Below are 17,460 nucleotides of genomic sequence, written 5' to 3'. Positions count from 1 at the left end.
ACTTAAAACTTCCAGGCCGATAGGCCATGGTCGAAGTATAAAACTCTCTCCTGACGTTTCGACTCCGACTGCGGGAGACATCCTCCGAGGATGTCTCCCGCAGTCGGAGACGAAACGTCAGGAGAGAGTTTTATACTTCAACCACGGCCAATCAGCCCGGAAGTTTTAAGTGAAGAAAGAAGCTTTATGTTAGAAAATAGTTTCACATTTCACTCATACGCTCAAGTTTCTCGAGCATGAGATTGAAAAGTAGTAGTTCGAGATTTTTATATAAATTTGGAATCATCATATTCTTCCCTAATTTGTGTGGTGTCCACGTTTCTTCTCCTTCCTCTAACAAACAATCTTGTCATGACTAATTCTGGAACAATTCCTGCCTTTGTCAAAACTTATTCGCCGGTTAACTTCACTAACCCTGCTAGAATCGCGGGTTTAGTTATCCCTGATTATTCTCCAGTTAGGTGTTACGTTCATACAAACCATTTTCCGCACTACTTCCAGAATAAAACTTAAGCAGCTACTAGACGGCGACTGTACTACAATGCCCTACTAGTGTAGCGATCTAGCCAAAAAATTTCTGACAAAATTTCATTTTCCGGGATACACCAAGAAGATAATACGTAATCTTTCTTACCTGTTATTCCTGTTAGTCGTTTATTTCCACTCTGGTAGTCTGAATCTATGGACTTCCCTAGTAATTACAGCAATGCTGATCATTCACAAATCCAAACAACAGCATAATCGGACAGCGATTAGCGTTCACTCATTCGTCTTTACTCCGCTCAGCTTGTATAGCCCGGTCCCCTTTCGCCTGCAGGAAAGTTTATTTCTAGATGCGACGAGGATTTCCCTGACAGACATCACGTACACTATGCACGCATTCAAAAACCAACTTTTTTTTTTTTTACTATGGGACCAAACTGCTGATGTCATCGGTCCTTAGGCTCACACATTACTTAATCTAACTTACGCTAAGGACAACACATACGCCCATGCCCGAGGGAGGATTCGAGCCTCCGACGGGCGAGCCGTGCGAACTGTAGCAAGTCGCCTAAGACTGCACGGCTACCCCGCGCAGCTTATGATTCATTCAGAAAACAACATACAAAGTGTGTTCAAAAGGGATGCGCATAGACCAACGTGCGCTGGATGCTAGGCGCTTTGTGAAACAAGGTTTTTTCCTCCTCAAGAACATGAATTTGCCTCTCCCCCCTGCCTCCCTCATAGATCAGGGCCCGCTGCACATGTGTAAATCTGGCAGCTTGGGCGCGACAGTAAAATTTTTCCCGGGAGCATCTGCTGCTTACACAGCCAACAGCCACATTCTGTAGCCAGAAACGGGAGAAGGTACTACTCATACGCCACTCAACTGCGCATGCGCCCGTTCACTACTGCTAAAACGAATCTAATGCAAACAGTTATGACGTCACGCTCATCGGAGGCAATTAGTCGTTATGAAGCATTGCAAATTCTTCCTAAGGTCTTTGACACATTTTGCTGTTGGCAAACTCTTGTATGAGCGCTGTGTTTAGTTGTCTTATATGGCACATTTCCTTTGCAATTTATGGTTTATTTACTAGTTCACGTTTTATTGTTGCAGTATTATTCTGCCGTAGCGGGATACAGTAATATCCTTTGTTAGAGTATCCATTCTTACCAGTCAACATTACAAAAATTCGACTGAAAACTACAACAACGAAAAATTCCAGGAATTCTACAAAATCCAGGAATTCTACAAAATTCCTGGGATTTTCCCGGTTTTCTCCCGGATGAAAAAATTCCCGGGTTTTCCCTGGATCTCCCGGTTGTCCCGGGTCGTATACACCCTGCAAATTGCAGAGATGCTGAGTTGAGAAAGGCACAACAAGACGACTGTTGGAAAGTTTCCTTTATGCCAACAAGGCCTTTGTCAAAAATAGAAAAACACACACACACACACACACACACACACACACACACACACACACAAACGCGACTAGGTTCAGCAACTTTTGCGATCAGAATAATTGCCAATTTTGAGGATACAGAAAATAGTAAGGTAACATACTTTGCATACTTTCACTCTCTGATTTCATACAGAATAATATTTTGGGGTAACTCAACATTTAGACAGAAAGTATTCACTGCTCAAAAGAAAGTGGTTAGAATAATGGCTTCATAATCGCACATCTTGTAGGCATCTTTTTAAAAGATTGGGAATTCTTACAACAGCCTCACAATACATCTACTCACTAATGAAATTTGTTCTCAACAACAGGGACCAGTTTAAAAACAACATTGACATTCATGACTATAATATCAGAAAAAAGAAAGACTTACACTGTCCTTTGCTCAACCTATCTTTCGCACAGAAAGGGGTAAAATATGCTGCTATACAAATTTTCGACAAATTAACAGATGAAATAAGGTGTCTGACAGACAGCAACAACAGCTTCAAAAATAAATTGAAATCGTATCTCCTTGAAAACTCCTTCTATACCATACATGAATTCTTGAATAGAAATAAATAAATCTATAAATACAGTACATGCATTTTGTGCCATTTAAGGGAATGGGGCAAATAACAGAAATATTAATCTTTAACTCTGTATTGTAATATATATTTTAAAAAATTTTGTTTCATAAGTGCATTTTTTGTGCACTTGACACATTCCACATCATAACGGCTACCGTACTGTGGGATTGACCAATGGAACATGCAACAAACTAACTAACTAATGCAACTCACACACACGTAACCACAGTCTCTGGCAACTCAAGCCAGACTGCGAGCAGCAGCGCATTATGGGAAAGGCAATCAGGTGGTGGTAAGGAAGAGGCTGGGGTGGGGAGGGGGAGGGATAGCAAGATAATGGTGTGGGATGGTAAAATGCTGCTGGGAGCATGCAGGCATGAGGTGGAGAATAGGATAGCTGCATGTAGTCAGGAAGTCAGACGGAGAGCAAGCGACAGCAGAAAAGGAGGGAAGTAAAAAGACTGGGTGCGTTGGTGAAATAGGAGGCTGCGTAGCGCTGCATTGGGAACAGAGGGGCTAGGACAACGATTAACGAGGGTTGAGGCCAGGACAGTTATGGGAACGTAGGATATATTGCATACATACATTCATATTGTATAGTCCAAAGTGACTAAGATTGTAACCAGAGACTGGCAGATGACATTGGCATATGAGCACATGTTAAGTTACAGCATCTGATTAGATTTGTAAGTAGCCTACAGCCTTTGGATATGATGATGAGTGAGTACTCAAAATGGTAACTAACTATAACATTATATCAACTGCAATGGAAAATAAAAGAAGAAGGTATTATTAAAATGAGGATACTATCTCTTCTACTCAGTTTATTATATTTTTGAACAACCTGAAAGTCAGAAAAACATTTCTCCTCAGATGGCTGAACTTTTGCTTGTTTGTTGTGCTTGCTAAGTTTTTATTTGTTTTACTGGAGATATTTACTTCATGTGGAGAGGAAGGAAAAAAGGAAAGCACATATAACAACAAAGTAGGTAACTGTGATGTGAACCTAAAAATAAAAATCAAGACCTGACCAGAAATAGTACAATTGACATTTATTAGAAGAAGAAATGTGTTAATGTGACCCCATTATTTCAAACTTCATCAGTATAACATACAGACTGCTCTGCTCTATAGATTCAAAATTTAGACATTAAAAGAGCCCACTTCAAACAATTGGAGGCTTTGGAAAAACAGCTTAGAGAAGAAACCAGAAAGGCTCATGAGCAGAATATATTAGCAACAAGCAAACAATGGAAAGTCGAAGTTGGAATATCAACAATTATGGAAAGGAAGATTGCTACTTACCACAAAGGTGACACAGTAACTTGAAGGCAGGCACAGTGAACAGACGGTTACACATTACACTTTTGGCCAAAGCCTTCACAAGGCCAGACTGGCCTGAGGTAGATAAATAGATTTGGACTTAAAGGGCTAAACTGCAAGGTCATCAATTCCTTCATCCATTAAATAGCAAATTAGGAGTGGTTGTCAAAGAAAGGGGACAAAAGGCAAAATCCTGGAAAGCCTAAGTGTAACTAACATAAGTAAAAATATATCTAAAAACAAAGATGATGAGACTTACCAAACAAAAGCGCTGGCAGGTCGATAGACACACAAACAAACACAAACATACACACAAAATTCTAGCTTTCACAACCAACGGTTGCTTCGTCAGGAAAGAGGGAAGGAGAGGGAAAGACGAAAGGATGTGGGTTTTAAAGGAGAGGGTAAGGAGTCATTCGAATCCCGGGAGTGGAAAGACTTACCTTAGGGGGAAAAAAGGATGGGTATACACTCGCGCACACACACATATCCATCCACACATGTACATGTCTGCTTGTGTCTGTATATGTGTGGATGGATATGTGTGTGTGTGCGCGCGAGTGTATACCCGTTCTTTTTTCCCCCTAAGGTACGTCTTTCCACTCCCGGGATTGGAATAACTCCTTACCCTCTGCTTTAAAACCCACATCCTTTCGTCTTTCCCTCTCCTTCCCTCTTTCCTGACGAAGCAACCGTTGGTTGTGAAAGCTAGAATTTTGTGTGTATGTTTGTGTTTGTTTGTGTGTCTATCGACCTGCCAGCACTTTTGTTTGGTAAGTCTCATCATCTTTGTTTTTAGATATAACATAAGTAAAAAATGCACAGACAAGACGTTAAAAGATCAGTCAAGACAAGGCATTAAAATCAAGACATGAAAAAAGAATAAAGAGAATATAAGGTGGGAAGGGTAGAGACCAGACTGATCCATTGTGCAAGGGCTGCCAAGGGAACCTTGCGGAGGGGGGAGGAAGCATGCCCCACCAACCCCTCAGGCAGCCAATGAGGACATAAAAAGCCCTACCTTACAGGGATGAGTGAAAACCACAGTCATTGGCAAAACGTAAACCAGGTCAGTCCCTTTGGCATTGTCTGCTTGTACCAGAGGTAGTGTGTCAGGAAGATTAAGATGTACCCTCAAAGCAGCCAAATTAGGGCAGTCTGTGAGGAAGTGAGCCACCATCAGGAGGGCTCAGCATCGGTAGTTAGGGGCATCCTCACGTAGAATGTGGCCATGGGTCAGCCAAATGTGGCTGAGACGACAGAGGACAGTGGATTCTCTGTGAGAAGCATGCAAGGAAGACCACCTTGTGGTCATGGTCTCCTTAATTGTCCTCAGTTTGTTTGGGATATCAGGGCAGACCATTCTGAGTTCCAGACTTCCAGCACCTGATGGCATATAAACAACCAAAGGTCCAGTTCTGGAACTCCCATTTCCAGTAGAGGCATCCTTGTGACCAGCTTGGCCAACTGGTCAGCTTGTTCATTTACCAAAAATCCCAACATGACTGAGGATCCCAACAAAAAGAAATGGTCATCCAGCTTAATGGAGATCAGAGACAAGATCCTGAGAAGCTGTAACCAGTGAGTGAGGAGAGTAACACTGGACTATAGGCTGAAGGCTGCTAAGGGCATCACTACAGATTAGGATACTCTTGCCACTGCAAGAACAAACATGGCTAAGAACTAGTTTAATGGCCATCATTTCAGTGATGAAGACACTGCAGCCGTTTGGCGGAGAGTGGAGTTCATTGCACCATGCAAGTAGGCATGCAAAATGCCTGTTTGTCCACCGATTGTATCCAAACCTGGATACATCTCAAGGGCAACCAAGAACAGGTGGCAAAAAATTGGGGAATCAACAGAATCTTTTGGACCAAAGGGGACTTCGAGACAAATCTGAAGCCAGGGCATAAACCATGGGGATAGGTGCGATGCCTCCAAGACCAGAGCCAACAGTGGAGGAAATCGCAGTTCCCAACAGGGGCACTAGAAGCATGCAGCAGCTCTGGGTTGCTGTTGCAGAAGGTAGAGCTCCCTTCCGGGGAAAAGGACACAGTAGTTGGGATCTTCAAGAAAGCTATGAACGTATATAGAGTAATTCAGTAGCTGTTGTTTGTGCCTGGTAGGTAATGGAGGGGCACCAGCCTCTACAAGTAGGCTGTTCACAGGGCTAGTCACAAGCCACACTTTACAATCATGTACTGTCACCGATTGAGATGTCAGAGCATCCACTGATACGGGTTCTGCGGCACATTGCTTGGAGAGATCTGGTCCTCAGGGACCAACAGGATCTCCACCTTAGGCACGAAGGGGGTACATAAAGAGTCCAGTGGTTTGGGGGCCACATGAGTTTCCTCCATCTTAGAGGACTTCTTTTTGTCCTTCTAGCCCTTCTCCTCCTTCAAAGTCACGGACTGGGAAAGTTCCTCTGAACTGTTTTCAGGGACAGGGGAAGAATGAGAAGTCCAAAGGCCAGCAGCCTATGATTCCTTTAGCTGTCTGGCTGTGGAGCACGATGAACCATGGAAAGAAGAGCACCAAGGGACCTCTTCCTAGCTAGCGAAGCCAGAGGAGATGAGGCACCTCCAGCTGGGGCTGGGAACTGATGTCCACAATCCCTGCAGATAGGGGTACCAGTGCAATGGGAAGACATATGTTCAAATTTCATATGCCTGAAGCATCTCACAGGAGGAAGAACATAGGGTGTCATGTCATACCAGTGGACCATCACCTTAACCTTCTCAGGCAACGTATCACCCTTGAAAGCCAAGATGAAGGCCCTGGTAGCAACTCTGTTTTCCCTTTGCTCCTGTGGACCTGACGGATGAAATGTACACCCCGTCACTCCAAGTTGGCCCACAACTCATTGTCAGATTGCAAAAAAAGATCAAAGTGAAAGATTGAAAGATGACACCCTAGCCCATACAGTCTGGTACACAATTTTAATCTTCCAGGGGTGCTCATATCAGTGCACACTCCACTGCAGAGTGAAAATCTCATTCTGGGAACATCCCCCAGGCTGTGGCTAAGCCATGTCTCCGCAAATCCTTTCTTCCTGGAGTGCTAGTTCTGCAAGGTTCACAGAAGAGCTTCTGTGAAGTTTGGAAGGTAGAGGACGAAGTACTGGCAGAATTGAAGCTGTGTGGATAGGTTGTGAGTCGTGCTTGGGTAGCTCAGATGGTAGAGCACTTGCCCGCAGAAGCCATAGGTCCCAAGTTCGAGTCTCGGTCCGGCACACAGTTTCAATCTGCCAGGAAATTTCATACCAGCACACACTCTGCCGCAGAGTGAAAATCTCATTCTGAAAACACTATGTTAATGCTCAAAATACAGGACACAAAAATGGCACACAATAACAAGGAAAATGCTAAAATCATAGCAAAAGTGTTCAATAAATTTTTGAACTGTGGAGAACCCAAGGAACTCTAAGCTAACACAAACATATTAATAAAAACCAAACCTGAACACAGAAACCCCCAAAAGTTCAAGAGGGTGAAAGCAGCACTCATGGAGCTGAAAAATTACAAAGCATACAGAAGAGAGAAAATGCTGTCGGTATTTCACTTTTAGCTGAGAAAATCAATCGTAGGAAAACACAAAATGTAAAATATTTAGAAGAATGAACTTCAAATTCGTCCATGGAATAGAAGGATTTGTGCAGGAGAAATGATTTTAGGGTTACTTTTAAAACTTGCTACCTGTCGGACACTATGTTATTGGGCAAATGATCAGAAAGGGCAAATGATCAGAAAGGGCAAATGATCAGAAAATTTTATTGCTGCATACTGAACTTCTTTCTGGGGCACTGACAGGATTAATAACGGGCAATTAAGGTAATTTTTCCTCTATTGTTGTAGGTACGAACATCACTGTTCTTCTCAAATTGTGATGGATTATTTACGTCGAATTTCATTCACAAATATACGTATTGAGATAGTGCAGTTTAAAAGCCCAATTCCTTGTAGGGATACCTACACAATGACTGTGGGTGAACACCATATATTACTCATATTACTCTTAGTGCTCACATTTGTGTAATCAATACTTTCTTTCTAAGTGATGAGTTACCCCAGAAAGACATTACTGAGTGGAAATACGCAAAGTTTGCGAAGAGGTTGATTCATTTCTTTCCAACACTAGCAGTTATACAAAGAGCAAAAGTAGCTGAACCTAACTGTTTGAGAAGCTCAATAATATGCTTCTCCCGGTTCAATTTTTCATCAAGGTGTACACCCAAAAATTTAGAGTACGCTACCCAGTTTACTGATTCCTGTTCATGTGCTACATTGATTATTGGTATCTGTCGAACAGAATTGTATATCATGTGTTTTCTCAAAATTCAGGGATAGTCTTATTTTCAGAGAACCACTTAATAAATCTTTGTACAGCATCATTAAGAGTCTCAACTGTTGCAATCTCTCTAATGGGACTAAATACAACATTAGTATTGCTGCAAGATATACAAGGGGGATCAAATGAAGCATTTAATTTATTTATCATCATCATCATTTAAGACTGATTATGCCTTTCAGCATTCAGTCTGGAGCATAGCCCCCCTTATACAGTTCCTCCATGATCCCCTATTCAGTGCTAACATTGGTGCCTCTTCTGATGTTAAACCTATTACTTCAAAATCATTCTTAACCGAATCCAGGTACCTTCTCCTCGGTCTGCCCCGACTCCTCCTACCCTCTACTGCTGAATCCATGAGTCTCTTGGGTAACCTTACTTCTCCCATGCGTGTAACATGACCCCACCATCTAAGCCTGTTTGTCCTGACTGCTACATCTATAGAGTTCATTCCCAGTTTTTCTTTGATTTCCGCATTGTGGACACCCTCCTGCCATTGTTCCCATCTACTAGTACCTGCAATCATCCTAGCTACTTTCATATCCGTAACCTCAACCTTGTTGATAAGGTAACCTGAATCCACCCAGCTTTCGCTCCCATACAACAAAGTTGGTCGAAAGATTGAACGGTGCACAGGTAACTTAGTCTTGGTACTGACTTCCTTCTTGCAGAAGAGAGAGTAGATCGTAGCTGAGCGCTCACTGCATTAGCTTTGCTACACCTCGCTTCCAGTTCTTTCACTATGTTGCCATCCTGTGAGAATATGCATCCTAAGTACTTGAAACCGCCCACCTGTTCTAACTTTGTCCCTCCTAGTTGGCACTCAATCCGTTTATATTTCTTTCCCACTGACATTACTTTCGTTTTGGAGATGCTAATCTTCATACCATAGTCCTTACATTTCTGATCTAGCTCTGAAATATTACTTTGCAAACTTTCAATCGAATCTGCCATCACAACTAAGTCATCCGCATATGCAAGACTGTTTATTTTGTGTTCACATATCTTAATCTCACCCAGCCAGTCTATTGTTTTCAACATATGATCCATAAATAATATGAACAACAGTGGAGACAGATTGCAGCCTTGTCTTACCCCTGAAACTACTCTGAACCATGAACTCAATTTACCGTCAACTCTAACTGCTGCCTGACTATCCATGTAAAGACCTTTAATTGCTTGCTAAAGTTTGCCTCCTATTCCATAATCTTGTAGAACAGACAATAACTTCCTCCTAGGAACCCGGTCATATGCCTTTTCTAGATCTATAAAGCATAGATACAATTCCCTGTTCCACTCATAACACTTCTCCATTATTTGCCGTAAGCTAAAGATCTGGTCCTGACAACCTCTAAGAGGCCTAAACCCACACTGATTTTCATCCAATTGGTCCTCAACTAATACTCGCACTTTCCTTTCAACAATACCTGAGAAGATTTTACCCACAATGCTGATTAAAGAGATACCTCTGTAGTTGTTACAATCTTTTCTGTTTCCATGTTTAAAGATTGGTGTGATTACTGCTTTTGTCCAGTCTGATGGAAACTGTCCCGACTCCCAAGCCATTTCAATCATCCTGTGTAGCCATTTAAGACCTGACATTCCACTGTATTTGATGAGTTCCGACTTAATTTCATCCACCCCAGCCGCTTTACTGCACTGCAATCTATTGACCATTTTTTCCACTTCCTCAAATGTGGTCCTATTTCCATCATTCCTATCCCATTGTACCTCGAAATCTGAAACATTACTGATCATATTTTCACCTACATTGAGCAACTCTTCAAAATATTCCCTCCATCTGCCCAAGGCATCCACAGGATTAACCAGCAGTTTTCCTGACCTGTCCAAAATGCTTGTCATTTCCTTCTTACCTCCCTTTCGAAGACTGCTAATTACACTCCAGAATGGTTTTCCAGCAGCTTGACCCATAGTCTCCAACCTGTTTCCAAAGTCTTCCCACGATTTCTTCTTGGATGCTGCAATTATCTGTTTGGCTTTGTTTCTTTCTTCAACATAACATTCTCTGTCTACCTGGGTTCTGGTATGTAGCCATTTTTGATACGCCTTCTTTTTCCTTTTACAGGCTGCCTTGACTGTATCATTCCACCAAGCTGTTTGCTTCATCCTACTTTTACACACTACTGTTCCAAGACATTCTTTAGCCACTTCTAGTACTGTGTCCCTGTACCTCGTCCATTCCTTTTCCAATGACTGTAATTGACTACATTCAACTAACTGGTACCTTTCTGAGATCGCTGTTATGTACTTGTGCCTGATTTCCTTATCCTGAAGTTTCTCCACTCTTATCCTCCTACATATGGACCTGACCTCCTGCACTTTCGGCCTCACAATCCCAATTTCACTGCAGATTAAATAATGATCAGTGTCGTCAAAGAATCCCCTGAATACACGTGTGTCCCTCACAGCCTTCCTGAATTCCTGATCTGTTATTATATAGTCAATGACAGATCTGGTTCCCCTGCCTTCCCAAGTATACCGGTGAATGTTCTTATGTTTAAAAAAGGAGTTTGTGATTACTAAGCCCATACTGGCACAGAAATCCAAGAGTTGTTTCCCGTTCCTGTTGGCCTCCATATCCTCTCCAAATTTACCCATAACCGTTTCATACCCTTCTGTTCGATTTCCAATCCTGGCGTTAAAATCACCCATGAGCAGAACACTGTCCTTGTCCTTTACTCTAACAACTACATCACTGAGTGCCTCATAAAAACTATCCATCTTATCTTGATCTGTCCCTTCACAATGCGAATATACTGACACAATCCTAATTTTCTTGCTAGACACTGTCAAATCTATCCACATCAGTCGTTCGTTTACATACCTTATTGCAACTACGCTGGGTTCCATTTCTTTCCTGATGTAAAGCCCTACACCCCATTGTGCTATTCCTGCTTTGACAGTTAGACCTTGTATTCTCCCACTTCCTCTTCTTTCTCACCCCTTACCCGGATGTCACTAACAGCTAAAACGTCCAGCCCCATCTTACTTGCAGCCTCTGCCAGCTCTACCTTCTTCCCAGAGTAGCCCCCATTGATATTAATAGCTCCCCATCTCATTACCATTTGTTTGCCAAGTCGTACAGGAGTCCCTGGTTTGTCAGTTAGAGGTGGGACTCCGTCACCTCCAAAGGTCCGAGGCATTTTGCTCTGATTGTTGCCAGCATCATACTTAAAGTACCGGGGAAGCAGGTTGCTAGCCTTACTTGCCCCGCGTCCCATTGGGTTTTACCCCTAACGGCTGAGGGACTAATTGGTGGATTTGATAGTCTTTGCCGTATGAGCATAAAGGTGACCACGACTCAGAATATGTCCGAGATGCCCAGCCTTATTCCAAAGTAACTGGTATCCCGCCTGTCGGGACCACTTACTTGGCCACTCATACGTTGCCCGTCGTTCATGAACTAGGACATGACTACAGGAACCCACACCATGAACCACTAATTTATTTATTTTTTATTATTATTGAACACAAATGGAAAACAAGTTTATCATTTCTTGACAAGTCTCCTTGTCTAACACACTTCCTCGAACATGTAGGAAGTGAACAGATTCCTCCTGGGTTGGGATCTTTTGGTCATGTGTGCAGTCACTTGTGCACTGCCTGCTGCACCTCTTTGTCAGAACAAAATTTCTTTCCTGCCATCACCTCTTTGAGTGGTTGAAACATGTGGTAATCACTCTCTGCATGGTCTGCTGAGTAAAGCGGATATGGCAGAGTATCAAAGTGCAAGTCATCGATGGTTTCAAGTGTTGCATGAGAAGTACGAAGTCGAGCATTATCATTCTGCAAAATTCAAAATTACATCTGAAGCTGATTTTTTAACATATTGGAATATGACTCACTAACAATGGTGTTTCACCTAGCCACACAGTGTTCCAAAACAATGCCTCATTCATCCCAAAAGAGGGTCAGCAAAACGTTTCCTGCATATGGGTGCATCTAGAACGTATTGGATTTTAGTGATGAGGAATGATGCCACTCCTTGCTTGCTCTCTGTTTCGGGCTGGTAATATGGTACCCAGGTTTTGTCTCCTATAACCGTCATATTCTGCTTCAGAGTGCCACAAAAGTTCTTCACAGACAACTTTCAGTTCTGGAGTGAGCTGCCGTGGCACTACAGATACTTTGCGAAACTTAAGCACTTCACAAACGTGATGTGTTGAGCCATGATTAACCCTTTTAGTGCCAAATACGATCTGATCGTGATCCAGATTTTCGGCGAAAAATGCCAGTAACGATCTGATCATGATGCCCTTCTCATTCATTTTTTCCGCGCTTGAAGGCAAAGTTGTCAGTATTTCCTAGCCAAGACGCAGAAGGAAGGTCGAAGGCACAGCATATCGATCTTCTTTTCGATTGTCAATGCGATATTTCGAGTAAAATAAACTTCTCTGGTGGTGTTTATTTACCGACTATTTCGCGGCAGCATGGCGTCATCAAGTAAGAAGTTGCGGTTCGATACAAGTGATTTAGACAATAATATGATAAGTAGTGGAAGTGAAGATGAATTTGCAGGATTTGCAGAAAGTGAATCGGATTATGAGATGTCAGGTGGAGAAGAGGACTCGTCGTTTTCTTCTTCAAGTGACGATTGTGCGTCAGCAAATGACGATGACGACGACCAAACGCAACTAAATTGCAGTGGAAATACTTTTGTTGAAGTAATGGATGAGGCATCAGATAATCCACCTCCTCCAAGCTTTGTGTATGCAGAAGTACCAGGCCCTAAACATATACCAGCAAACGCCACACCAATTGATTTTTTTCAATTTGTTCTTCTCACTGCAGCTTTTTACGATTATGGTGACAGAGACTAACAGATACGCTCACCAAGTGATTCAGTCTACGCATTTATCGCCAAATTTGAGAATCAAACAGTGGCAACCAACAACTGTAGCAGAAATGAGGGCTTTTATAGCAGTAATTTTGAATATGGGACTGATAAAAAAACCGACGATTTTTAGTTATTGGTCAACTGATGCAAACCTGTTGACACCGTGGTTTTCACAAATGTTTTCACTCAACAGGTTTCAGTTGTTGCTGCAGTTTTTCCATTTTGTAGACAATTCGAAACTTCACCCTCCTGGTCACCCATTATATGATCCAACAGCCAAGTTTCAAGTGTTGGTGGATATTGCCAACAATGCTTTCCGTCACTACTACACTCCACACCAGCAACTGAGTGTCGATGAAAGTCTTGTTGGGACAAAGGCGCACTCACAGCTAATCCAGTACCTTCCCAATAAACATCATCACAGATGGGGAGTCAAATTTTGGATGCTGTGTGATTCAGTCGTAAATTACTGCCTGGGGTTTTATGCATACCGTGGTGCAAAAAGTGATGATGACAAAAACGAAATAAAAGAGAATGGCCTGGGATATGTAGTTTTCATGAAACTACTAGCTCTTGGGAACTACATGCAAAAAGGTTACCATGTGTTTTCAAAAAAATGGCTCTGAGCACTATGCGACTTAACTTCTGAGGTCATTAGTCGCCTAGAACTTAGAACTAATTAAACCTAACTAACCTAAGGACATCACACACATCCATGCCCGAGGCAGGATTTGAACCTGCGACCGTAGCGGTAGCCCGGTGCCAGACTGTAGCGCCTAGAACCGCACAGCCACTCCGGCCGGCTTACCATGTGTTTTGCGATAACTTTTTTACATCTATTCCTCTAGCAGAAAAGCTGTATTCAGTTGGCACTTATCTAACAGGAACAATTAGAAGAAACAGAAAATTCCTGGCACGTGGTCTTCTGTCAAATTATGCTGTAGGTCAGCTAAAGTTTTTCAAGAAATCTTTTATACTTCTCTGTGGCTTCAGACAGAAGAAATCACAGAGAAATCCAGTCCTCCTTGTGACTACATCATCCTCTGCTACATCATCAGAAAAGACAATTCGCAATAGACAGTCGGTCAAGAAACCGGATGTTATTTTTGATTATAATAAGTATATGGGTGGCATTGACTCATCTGATATGATGGCATACTGCTATTTAGATGAGAGGAGGACTGTCAAGATGTGGAAGAAGGTAGTGTTCAGCATAATTGCCAGGATGTTGCTGAATGCATATGTTTTGTATAAGGAAAGCCTAAACCCCAGCGACAAACCACTGACACGGCTGAAGTTTAACAGCATAATCATTTGCAAACTTTCTAAACAGTGGTTTCAGGCAAGGACTGCAACCACAAGTGCAATAGATATAAATGTACCTGCTCCAACAGTATATGGTGTAGAGACTCTTCCAGGGAGAAAGGAACACTACTGTAGTGTTTGTTGCAAGAAAGGACTGCATCCTTCATGTGTTGGTCAGCATGTGTGCAAGTAGTTGTCATAACTGCAACCTCACATTTGTCAGTGATTTATGACTGAAGAACTGAGAACACGTTCAGAGCAAAACAATTTTTTTTTTTGTAATGTTATGTTCTTTTTGATTTTTTCCTTAGTGAAATAAAAAAAATTTGTAGTCCTTTATGGTGTTTTTGTTAAGGAAACTACAGAGATTCTATATATACCCGAAATTTTTGAGTATATCATCATTTGATGGGTCTCAGAGTAAACTGAAATCAAAGTTTTAATTTTTTTCGATAAACCCCATCATGAAAATAATTTTTTTTCTCTGAAAATATGTTCTTTGACAATGTGTATTGCACATATTACTGTAGGCAGCAGCATTCCCTAAAAATTAAAAAAAAATTACATTCCTTTATGCATTAGTTAAGATTTTATTGCAAGTATGGCAGAGGTCTGCATTTTACTGTAAAATCGCATGGCACTTTTAACATGATCTTTTGAGAAAACGTCTGGCACTAAAAGGGTTAATGTTCAGATTTGTGGCTATTTCAACCACAGTCACACAGCAATTTACGATCACAATGTCTTCAACTGTTTCAGCGCCACAATGTGGTGTGCCTCACTTGGGCGCTGAGCATCTATTACTGAAGTCATGCCATTTTCACACTTTCTACTCCATTCATTCATACACTTGTGCAGTGATAAGACATGCATCACCATATTGGATCTTCATATGCCATTGACTTTCAGTAGGTACCTTCACTGCTACGAAACTATCACAGAATGCTGTTTGTCTTTGATGCAGATCCCAAATGGGGCAGCCATTTTGAACTGGTATTGTGGCCGTGTTGTGCTTGTATGTAAGGCATTCCTTACATCATTGGTTACAGTGCTGCCAACTTGCAGCACAATGGTGTAAAGCGTCTATTTTTAATTACACTTCTTAGGTTTTCATTTGACTCCCCCTTGCACCAATTCTGCTTGTTGAATGTTTGGTGGAAGGTGATTCAAACATTTAGGAAAACAGTGTGGACCCAAAATTGAACCTGTAGGGCTCCCTTTATGATTTCTGCCCAGTCAATAAAATTTTCTACCTTTCCAACATTGTTTGAATTAATCAGCACAACTTTTTGCACGCTGTTTGTTAAGTATAATTCAAACGAGTTGTACGTAAAGCCATCAATTCCATAAAACTTGAGTTTTTCTTTGGAAAGACCACAAGAAGTACAAATTAGTAGTATTTTGCTATTTAGGGCTTTTAATATTTGGTGGGTGAATGTGTAAATAGCATTCTCAGTTAAGTAGCCCTTCTGAAATCCAAACTGAGATATGCTAAGTAAATTGTTTCTACTTAAATGTGAGGGTACTCTTGAGTGCATCTTTTTGAAATATTTTGGAAATAGGGAAATTGGATGTTAATTAAGTATTTGTCACCCTTCTTTAAAAAAGTCTTAACAATTGTGTATTTCAACCTGCCTGCAAAATTGCCTGCACCAACTATGCATTACATATATTGCCAAGGATATTACTTAGTAAGTCAGAACAACTTGTCTGAAATTACCTCAACAGCATATAAGCCTTTTTTTTTTTTAGAATTTTTGTAGTTCCATTTATTTCAGTAACATGTGCGTCCAAATGTTTTAAGATGAGATGATCATATAAAATTTGTAGTATTACAAGTAGATGTCAAAACGAGATCCCTCTGAAAAATTTTAAGGAAATCTGATTCATCCACAAATGAGATAGACTAAAACGCTACTACTTTGCTGATTCTTGAGTATCACTTGTCGGTTTTTGATCCTGAGAAAGTAGAATTAATTGAGGAGAAAAAGAATATATAACAATGAGCTTCATATTTTGTTGAGAGTTAGCTTAGTCAGCACAAAAATGTCATGGCGATCTTTAATGGCGAAGAATTTTAGAGAGGCATTTGCATCATTATTGTTAAAAAGTTCCAAGAGGAATCACTCAACATACTGCTTCCTTCCACATTTATATGAAAAAACAATTATGGCAACAGCCTCAGAGAAATTCAAGATTATATGGAGGCTAATTCACAGTTATTTACACACAACATTCACAAACAGAAAACTACGGTCAGCAAGAGCATGCCTGGGTCTCTCTCAACCTCAATCCAACAAAATGCATTTTCTGCAGTGGAACAGACTGCATGAACAGTAGCATCAATCCATAACACCAGACTTCAAAAAAGAAACAAGTCAAATCAAATACACTGTGGTCATGCAGAACTGAATTATTAACAAGACTGAACAGCCTATGTTAAGTAATACGTGGAATCCTAACACAATATAAAGTGCTAAACAGTAAATATAATTTACTGTAGAGTTAGCCACTGTTTTAATATAAGAGTTACAGCCCATTTCTCAGGGGCTGTGATGCTATCCCAGCTAAAACATAAAATATATTCTGAAGAATTGCCAGTTCTGATAAATAATATCACCTAAATGGAGGAGTCTTATAATTACCTGCAGCGGGATTCTTCGTAGTCTGCTGAGGAGCAAGGGCAGTAGGGGGCATAACTGGAGCAGGCAGCAACGTCACAATTGAACCTGGAAAAAAAATTGATTTTAAGGTAATAAAAGGCAGACAATATAATTCTGTAGAAAATCCAACAATCTGCAGCAGCCACAGATAGTACTCATGTTTGCATGAGGTGTGTCTGCTTGTGTGAATGTGTGTGTTTTCTTTTCTGAATGAAGTTTTGGCCAAAAGCGCAATGCATAACTGTCAACTCAATGTTTTAGTTTTGCAGTAAGTAGCAACCTATCCTCTTCTTAATATCGCCAGTTATTAGATACCTGCAAATCTCTCATACCATTATACTGCCTTAGACACAGCCTTCCCTGTGTAATGAGCGCAGTTTCACCATTGTTACTTATAATACTTCCACATAATTTAGCTTAAGCTATAACAGTCACACTTACTTCAG

General features: G+C 41.2%; 1 protein-coding gene across 2 annotated transcripts in view; it reads right to left on the bottom strand.

Annotated features, from left to right (window-relative positions):
- Positions 1-17,460, bottom strand: part of LOC126173680 (double-stranded RNA-binding protein Staufen homolog 2-like) — a 253,555-nt gene that overhangs the window by 227,980 nt on the left and 8,115 nt on the right. For both annotated transcript variants that reach the window (XM_049920977.1, XM_049920976.1), the window contains exon 3: positions 16,997-17,080. In XM_049920977.1, coding sequence (XP_049776934.1) covers positions 16,997-17,080 — 84 coding nt within the window. The remainder of the gene's footprint in view (positions 1-16,996; positions 17,081-17,460) is intronic.

This window comes from Schistocerca cancellata, chromosome 1, assembly GCF_023864275.1.
Source record: "Schistocerca cancellata isolate TAMUIC-IGC-003103 chromosome 1, iqSchCanc2.1, whole genome shotgun sequence".
Classification (NCBI taxonomy): Eukaryota; Metazoa; Arthropoda; class Insecta; order Orthoptera; family Acrididae; genus Schistocerca; species Schistocerca cancellata.
The sequence above is the reverse complement of the archived record's forward strand: the minus strand, read 5'-3'. Positions and strand labels throughout refer to the sequence as shown.